At 41.2% G+C, this 9,906-nt stretch overlaps 1 protein-coding gene across 1 annotated transcript in view; it reads right to left on the minus strand.

Moving 5' to 3' along the window:
• Positions 1 to 4,761, minus strand: part of citb (citron rho-interacting serine/threonine kinase b) — a gene marked incomplete at both ends in the record, with an annotated part of 46,532 nt that extends 41,771 nt beyond the window's left edge. Inside the window, one exon of the mRNA XM_079222926.1 lies at positions 4,756 to 4,761. Within this exon, the coding sequence (XP_079079052.1) occupies positions 4,756 to 4,761 (6 nt within the window). The remainder of the gene's footprint in view (positions 1 to 4,755) is intronic.
• Positions 4,762 to 9,906: the final 5,145 nt, after the last annotated feature.

The raw sequence follows: 9,906 nt of genomic DNA on the forward strand, positions 1-9,906 counted from the left end.
ATTGTGAGTCTCTGGTGCTTGCTAATATTTGCCCAGAAATGTCGCTGATGTAATCATTATGTTTGAGGGGTGAGTTGTTCAGTAACACAGCAGGCCACCAAGATGTGCCCAAGCTGCACCATAATCCTGCTGCCTGATAGTCATCGACATGACATGATGCAAGAGCAGGTGGTTTGTCATGAGTGATGATGGCATGAGCCAAGTGTTAGCAGAGGTTAGCTTCCTCAAGCAACTCTCTGCTCTTCAGCCTGTAGGCACATTGCATCATTGGCAGTCTGGTTTAGAGGAGATGTCGAAATGTCCTGTTTGTATTTGTTGCTCTGAAACCAGGTGGCACGGCAGTTGGAGAATGTATGGTATCGGATCACCGACCACCTATAACCTGCTGGACCACCAAAAGCGAAGTCGACTGCCTCAGGAGAAGAGGGAGGAGAGCCGAGATGGAAGCTCATCTAACCCAGCTAGGACTTAAGTCTGCTCCTGACTCATATCCACTCGCAGGGATATTCAGTCTAACCCGGCAACAGGAGGTCCGTGACTGTTGTTCCCACATCGTTACAGAGACCCGGCTCTATCAGGCAGTGCAGGACGAGAGGAGGCGGACTCTGTATTTACATCGATGATGCTTGGTGCTCAAACATATTCAAAGTTGATAAACAATGTTTCCCTGTTCTCACATTTTTTGTCGGCCATATTCTCTGCCCAGAACATTGTTTTGCTGCAACTGTTTTACAATCCTCCTGACGCAAATTAAATAAATTCAGGAATGCATTGTTTTGTTTGGTCTTTTATGTTTTTCTTGTGTAGCAAATGGGCGACAACTGTATTGTGTTGTGCAACCCTGTGTAGCATAATGACAATTAATTATCCTTGAATCCTTGAAATCTTTTTCACCTTGCTGGCGGCATCTCCCGAAGATTTTCACGGAAGCCTTTTTTCCACTGGTTCATGTTTCCTGTTTGCACTCAGAGCTCCAAACCCACTAATGAATCACAAACAACACTGCATGATGTAGTGTTGTTTACTTAACAATGGACAAATTCCACAGCAGCCAGCCAGTGGTAAAGTTGGTGGTTACAGGGTGCCGTCCTAGCATGAGCCACCAGATGGGACTCAGATCTGGTTGTCTTCCTCTCAGACTCAAGTGCTAGCTGGCTGCCCTTAATGAGCTGAGCTAACAGACTGGTGCAGCTGAGCCCCTCCTCTGCAATAATGATCTCCCTGAAAGTATTTACTAATAACTATACTTTAAAAAGCTAATTACAACTACAGGAACGACAGTTTGACCATTGAGCTAGCCTATCTGTTTGTGTTGCACATTTCCATATTTGTGTTATTGAAACGCACACATGTTTAATTCCAGGAAACAATATAATTACAGTACCTGCAATCGTAAATGGTCCGTGTTTAGGAGAGCTCATCAACAACAGAACAGTCACATTCAGAGGAACATCGGCTTCCAACTCAGTCGAGAAGCTTGTTTCTGTTGGTTGAATAACGTGTGCTGCTCTGTGAGTCAGTCGTTGAAGAGGAGGAGAGTTGAGAGGTTGCATCCCAGTCATGGTGTTGCTCTACATTCAGTCTGCATGGTGACCAGGGGCCAGTCCGACTGTCGGGCTGTAGGCAGCAGTCAATCACAAACCTGTTCAACACTGTAGTGGCACAGATTCTTCTCTAAAAACAAGTCCTTCTGCCATCTAGTTTGAGCTTTCATCACATCATCTCAAGAGATATGTTGTGCCTATTGGAAATATGGCACTAAAAACACTTTCAGTTTTCAGTGGGGCCACCAAAGCTACAGACCCGCACCTGAATGCTCTGCAGTGAAGCGTTAACCATCTGTAGCGGTCGAGTTGACAGAATACCACGATCAACAAAAGTGTGTTGAGCACTTGGAAAAACACTTCAAAAATCAAGTCCATTATTATATCACATATCCAAATGACAGAGGATCAGTGTGGGCTTCTAAAGGAGGCTTTTTGGAAAATGACTCTTGAGTAATGGAGCGATAGAGCTCTCTCTCTCTCTCTCTCTCTCTCTCTCTCTCTCTCTAGCATCACAACTCAGAATTGACAGGTCTGTTCTGCAGAGAGTTCATTTCTTTTTGACTATGCAATGCACAGGTGTCTCTCGTTTCCTCTGTTCCATCTACCACCAATTTGGTCTGCCTCCACAAACAGGCATGGAATAAAATAAACACAAACAGATGTGACTACACACGCCTCCTAGCAAACCGTTAACCATTTATATAATGAGCACAGTCCTCATATTCTAGGCCACATATAAGCATGCACCTCGTCAAGCATGAATCACATTATCCAGTCTGAGTACATACTACTAATAAACACTACCATCATCTATCTGTTCATGTATCTATCATTCTCTCCCCCAACCACTTCATTAATATTCTGTCCAGTCAGTCCTGTAATTTGTGATCCAACTAAATAGGCTCCAGAAAGAAGCAGCAAGCTTCCTTCACCTCTCCTCCACCCTTGGCAAAACCTGCTGTTACCATAGAGATATTTCTCTCCAACCACAGTCTTCATCTTGTCATAATTTTTTCCAACCGACTTTGTATTTCCAGCATTTCTTTCTGTACTGGATCTCAACCTCAACCTCTATTGCACCTTTGGAAAGTCCCTGCATAATAGACATTCAGAAAAACTTTGTCCCAAAACTTCCTCAGTCTTGGTAAACATTAATCAGATGTCTTGGGGGGGATGCAGTGGGGCATGCAGTGGTCTTATCCCAAAAATATACAAACAGTGCAGAGTTTGAACGTCACCCCAAGGAGTGATAGCCATCTGTATGAGTGTATGTGCTACAGTAAGCACAGCAATGAAGAGAGATGGGCAAACAAAGACAGCATTTCAGTGTCGTGACCAAGGAGTCATTTCTGATAGACCAGATACAGCTGCTGCATAAGCTCGCTGCTACCAATGCTATCTCATCACTCCATAAATTATCAGCTGTAGTGTCAGTCAATCAATCAGTAGGTTCAACATGCTGACAAGGGAGAAAATAGCAATGCACTGGAGCAGTTCAGAGCTGTCAAACAAAGATACTGGTGTCATTCTTTCCCCGACCAAGTCACCACCCTCACCCCCTTCCTTATCTGTGATAGGAGCACTACTATAAGTATAATAGTATAGCACTTACTCAGGGGCTGCTACAGCTGACAGCTTTTCTACGAAGCTCTTTAGACGCGGCACCTCCTCGTCCAGTAAGCCCGTTCATGTGGGGTCTCCCTTGGAAGCCACCAGCCAGAATGAGAGCTTCGCTGGTTCATCAAATTCGGGGATGTCATCCTCACTGGGGAGAGAGAGTGGAGCCGAGGGGAGAGAGAGATGCGCCGTGGCAGAAAGCTGTGAGGCAGTGAGAGTGGAGACTGGAGATTACTGCTTACAGAGAGATAGAGAGGAAGGGAGTGGAGGACTACAGAAAAATAGCATTGTAGAGTAATGCAGCATACCAGTGATCACAATCGGGAGAGAGTGAGAGGAATCTCTCTCTCTCTCTCTCTCTCTCTTTCTCTCTCTCTCTCTCTCTCTCTCTCTCTCTCTCCCCCCCCCCAAACGCTTCCTCTCCCCGTACTGCAGCAGCCGTCACTAATCACACTAATGTATGCTGCTTGACACACTGCGTTAACAGTCAGCTCCCAATAGTTGCAAACTACTGTACATTCATGTCAGTTCCAAACGACTCCTTAAATTGTGCAGCTCATTAGTGATTAAACACAATAACCCTCACTAAACCTCCTCTAATGAGCAGAAAAATGCAATCTAATAACTGGCAGGGCAAGGATATATGTAAGTAATATTCTGCTTTCATCTGCAAGTAAACAAGAACAAGGTGCAGATTATTGCTTGAATGAAGAAAGCCAGTATAAATGTAACGTGTGTAACCATATACTCACCTGTGCTCGAGAAGTCAATTATTGCAACAAAAGGAGCACGCTTTTGTAATTTCACAGCAGATTATGATCACCATTTTCTCAAATAAAGGCTAGTTATGAACCATTGAATCTCTCACTGTTTTTATTCATATTTTCCTTTCAATTTCATTATATGGTTACAAACGTGTTTTTTTTTTTGCTTTTAGATAAAGCTCAGCAAGACTTCACAGGAGCTTTGTAACACTATATCAGTGTCCCTGCCTTTCTGTAATTGCACTGGACACTAGAATGAACACCACTGTAACAGAGTACATTGAAAGTACTGACAGGAAGTACACAGATAACAATGTCACAAAGGATATTGAAGTATTTTTGTAACAGGGTAAACAGTAATAAAGTCCATGTCAAGTCACAACCCAACAAGGTCCCAGTGTCTGACACACTAGTTTAGGCTCACCTCAATTTTCTTGTTTCTATGCTAATGTGAGCCAAGTGACACGTCACAGTGATACTGACTCGCAAACTGCACACATACTCACAGAGACAGATTACACACACAGAAACAGATGGCAGAACCTAACCTGGCAAGCAGTAGTTCATCAGCGCAGCAGAAGGGACAAAATGCTCAGAAGGTGAAAGCACAGCACTGTACAATCAATGAGTGTTTCAGTAATCAGTGGCAGACGGAGAACAAGGGCAGCACTCACTTACACTGCTTACTGGTTGTTAATTAGACTTTTATGACTGTATTACGAACAGAAGCGAGTGAAGACCTTGGCTGAGTTGTATAAATAAAGAAAAGAGAGAGTGCTTTTGTACCTGTGCTGACCTGCAATCTGATCACACTTCCAGTATCTCACCTCCATCTTTACACATCCTCCCTATTTTGAGTGAATTTGTCTCTTTGCTTCCTGAATCCAACCCATCAAAGCCATTTCTTTTCAGCTCAGTTAGATTCAGAGAAAAAGATCTGTTGATGTAATCGGAAGAGAAATGGGCGTCTGGACAAACACACATCCAGGAAGAGCCATAAATTAACGGTTTCCCCACATAGGCCAAGGGCGACTTCTTTCAGCCTGACAAACCTCCACAGCAACCGTACAACCTGCGGTACATCTAAAGTAAATGCAATAGTAAAACTAGACTTGCTATTATAGATTACTGCTCCTCAGATCGAACACCTTTCTTCATGTCTTTTCCTATGCCACCTTAAGGATACTTAACATTGATAAGTACAAGTTTATATTATGTAATATCTTACATCAGTATGAAAAGGGCTTGCTTTTGCACTGCAATCACAGTGGTTTTGAAGTATTTGGGTTGAGGCTGATGTTACCTAGCAACAAGACATTGTATGTGTAAAAAGCAAATCCCAGTGTAATTCTGAAGGAAAGACGTAAAGATGGATGTTTTCACTTGGCTTTTACTGTGATGCAAATAACTGTTAATAATGATTACCCACTCACTTCAAATTATGTTGACAATTCATGTCTATCTACTGTGTGCAAAAACAATACTGTTGATTTTAGGATGTTTTTGCGTACTTGCAAAGATAATGGTACATACTGAACAAAAAGTATATAGCACACAGTATAACGATGGCTGAACGTATCATCAGGGGGAACTTAGACGATCAGACAGAGCAGTACCTCTACAGCAGGTGCAACAATCTTTAAAGTTGTCGATACTAAGCAACACTGCAAAAACACTGCCATCCACTGGCAAAACATTGAAATAGCTAAATTGTTCATGTCATGACGGTATGAGGTTAGGCCTTTCAGAGAGAAATGCTGCAATCTAGAGGTTAGAAGAGCCTGGTTTTGTTATGCAACTCACAGCAAAACACAGTTAGCATTAGTTGAAAAAAGTCATGCCAGTATGACTAAAGGTTGGTGTTACATAAGCACAGAGGAATACGAGGAAGACAATGCTCTGGATACTCATGTAAACTGACACTGTTAAAATATCTATATACATAGAGGGAAAGTATTGTTTCCTAAATAATTTGGTGAATCCCCCGGTGACAACAAGACAATGTGGAAAGGGGATGAATAGTCCCTTGCAGACAAAGCTTAGGATGTTGTTGACAATCCATCACAGACAGACAACTATTTGTGTTCTCTGAGGGGAAACATGTCTTTGTGGTTTGTTTTAAATACCGGGGCTCTGTAAACTGAAGAAAATTCAACATTTGCATTTACAAATCCTTACCATATTCATATAATCATTGAGAAGCATTGATCATTATAAGACGGCAACCACAAAATACTGTGCGGTGTAAGTAGGCTACTGTTTGTTTACCCATCACTTTGGGGGAATGTGGATGTAATATCTCTATTTTTCCACAGAGGGAGCTGTAGTCTATAATAAAGACCAATGAAGGTGAGTTTGTTATGTTTCTCTTCATCCAAAGAGGCAATGCAATGTAGTAGATTTATTTGTATTTATTAACACTCGTGACATTAAGCTTCATGCTATCTTCTTTTTACAATGAAAAAAATGTGATCTACTAAAAAAGTGTCAGTACATATTGCTGTCATTGTTTCACAATGTTTTTACATTAAACACGTATGTGTAAGCTCTCTCATGACATTTGTATTGTATATGACTGTGGTTCAACCTTGTTCATTTCTGCTGTGTTGTAACAGCAATTGTTATGTCAGATATGGTTCATAATACAAATTCTATAACTGTAAAAGCAACTCACTGCACTGACCGACCAGGCTGCAATACAGTATGTAGTTCTTTTTTACAACACAAACGTTGTTGTTGTTATTGTTGTTCTTTAGATTTGCAATCAACTCAACACCAGCAGCATTACATTAATAAGGACAATGTGGGCAGCGAAATTCATTCAGCTTAGCGGTTTATCAAAGCAGTGAGGTTTTGATGTGCTCTGAAGAAATCACCCAATGTGGCCCCCTCGGCCCCTGAAGCTATGCGACGGTGGACCAGCAGGCTGTGACCCACTTCTTTTGTGCCTTCACTTTATCGGCTCAAGAGGCTTTGTTTGTAATCATTCATCACCAATGCCCCACCCCCAACCTCATGACCTCATCTCTACCCCTTCATCATCCACTCATACATATCTGCTGTATCTGTGAGTGCCTTTACTGATGTTAATTCCTTGGCCTTTAACCTCTAATCACACTAACTTAAAACTAATTCAGAAATCATAACCCTGAATTTGTGCCTTGATCCTTAATCAGCCTCTTACAGTATTAAGAAGCCGTTCTAAATGTTGGATATTTCCCCTCCCTCGGTGGAAAATGATGATACCCATACCCTCATTAATTGGCAACAATTAAACACCCAATACATTTGATTGATTTAACTTCTATTGTATTTGCTTGATCCTGCAATATTTCATAACTTAGGTCAAACATAAAACATAAATATATTTTATTGGAATTGTTTGTGAAAGACCAACACAAAGTGTCACACAATTGTGAAGTACAAAGAAAATTATACATGATTTTAAATTTTTTTCACAAATAAAAAACTGAAAAGTGCAGTGTGCAAAATTATTCAGCCCTCTTTTCTCTGACACAACCAATTGCCTTCAGAAGTTGCCTGATGACTGCTGAATGATTGAATGTTGACCGAATGACTAAATAGAGTCCACCTGTGTGTAATCTAATCTCAGTACGAATACAGCTGTTCTGTAAATGCCTCAGAGGTTTGTTAAGAGAAAATTGGGGAGCAAACAGGACCATGAAGTCCAAGGAACACACCAGACAGGTCAGAGATAAAGTTGTGGAGAAGGTTAAAGCAGGGTTAGGCTATAAAAAGATCTCCCAAGCTTTGAACATGTCACGGAGCACTGTTCAATCCATTATCTGGAAATGGAAAGAGTACGGCACAACTGCAAACCTACGAAGACACGGCCGTCCACCTAAACGTACAGGCCGAACAAGGAGAGCACTGTTGGTGACTCCATGGTGACTCTGGACGAACTGCAGAGATCCACAGCTCAGGTGGGGGAATCTGTCCACAGGACAACTATTGGGCATGCACTCCACAAATCTGGCCTTTATGGAAGAGTGGCAAGAAGAAAGCCTTTGTTAAAAGAAAACCATAAGAAGTCCCGTTTGCAGTTTGCCAGAAACCATGTGGGGGACACAGCAAACATGTGGAAGAAGGTGCTCTGGTCAGATGAGACCAAAATTGAACTTTTTGGCCTAAATGCAAAACGTTATGTGTGGCGGAAACCTAACACTGCACATCACCCTGAACACACCATCCCCACTGTCAAACATGGTGGTGGCAGCATGATGCTGTGGGGGTGCTTCTCTTCAGCAGGGACAGGGAAGTTGTTCAGAGTTGATGGGACGATGGATGGAGCCAAATACAGGGCAATCTTGGAAGAAAACCTGTTGGAGTCTGCAAAAGACTTGAGACTGGGGCGGAGGTTCACCTTCCAGCAGGACAACGACCCTAAACATGAAGCCAGGGCTACAATGGAATGGTTTGAAACAAAACATATTCATGTGTTAGAATGGCCCAGTCAAAGTCCAGACATAAATCCCATCGAGAATCTGTGGCAAGATCTGAAAACCGCCGTTCACAAACGCTCTCCATCTAATCTGACTGACCTCGAGCTGTTTTGCAAAGAAGAATGGGCAAAAATCTCAGTCTCTAGATGTGCAAAGCTGGTAGAGACATACCCCAAAAGACTTGCAGCTGTAATTGCAGCAAAAGGCGGTTACACAAAGTATTGACTCAGGGGGGCTGAATAATTTTGCACACTGCACTTTTCAGTTTTTTATTTGTGAAATTGTTTTAAAAACAGGTATAATTTTCTTTGTACTTCACAATTGTGTGACACTTTGTGTTGGTCTTTCACATAAAATTCCAATAAAATATATTTATGTTTGTGGCGTGTAATGTGACAAAATGTGGAAACGTTCAAGGGGTATGAATACTTTTGCAAGCCACTGTGTATATATATATATATATATATATATATATATATATATATATATATATATATATATATATATATATATATATATATGTATGTGTGTGTATATATATATATATATATATATATATATATATATATATATATATATATATATATATATATATATATATATATATATATACACACATGTACAGTATATACAGTACATATAAAGGTGGTGGGATTAAACTTTCAATATGCCCTTTTAAAATGCAATGAAGTTAGCATAAAATGGGAATATTCAGATAAAGTAATGTAGGCCAATAAGTTGTCTACATCAAAATTATACTGACAGTACAGGAGTGTATTTCAGTTGAATAAAGTCCCTTTCCACCATCGGGGACATGTTCTGTATTTGGAGGACACATATTAAGTTAAATTAGCCTCACGACAAACTATTAATAGCATGAAACACCTGTGTGTGCTTCAATTGGTATAAAATGACTATATGAGCTGTTTTATAGTTAAGTCAGCTGGGGCTAACTGATAGCACTTGCTCACATAGAAAGTGGAGAAAATGCAACAACTGTCGAATGACCACTCAGTTTTCGGCCTAGACTGACAATAATACCTCATTTATAGCACCTTAACGTGTTTTCCACCGCTAGGTGAGTGAATGTTCTGGAAACAAAAGTGTCAAATTACCTTTAAATGTTTTTTCTCTAACAGGTTATATTTAATGCAACTTTAGTAATGTATTAAAATACAATATAGTTTGGTTTATGGTGGAAAAGAAATGCAAATCCAGGCGGTTCAAACGTCACAGATTGTTCTTGCTTTACCGGTTCTGACGACAGCTGGATCATAACTCGAGGCAAAGATCTGTTCTCACCACTTCTCTTCACGTGCTCATTTACTGGATGTCACAGATGTGCGCGAGAAGCACCGAAATATGGCGCTATCATTTCCAGCCAATGGTCGGGCCGTTTGTAACAGGTTGCAGCAGGCGTCACTGCCGTGTCGGGGGCGTGCATTCAAGACAGGAAAGCGGTAGGGGAGGCTTCGGGATCGCGCTCATCTGTTTGGCTGGCAAATGCCTCCAGTG

The sequence above is a fragment of the Taurulus bubalis genome (assembly GCF_910589615.1).
Source record: "Taurulus bubalis genome assembly, chromosome: 8".
NCBI classification, from domain to species: Eukaryota; Metazoa; Chordata; class Actinopteri; order Perciformes; family Cottidae; genus Taurulus; species Taurulus bubalis.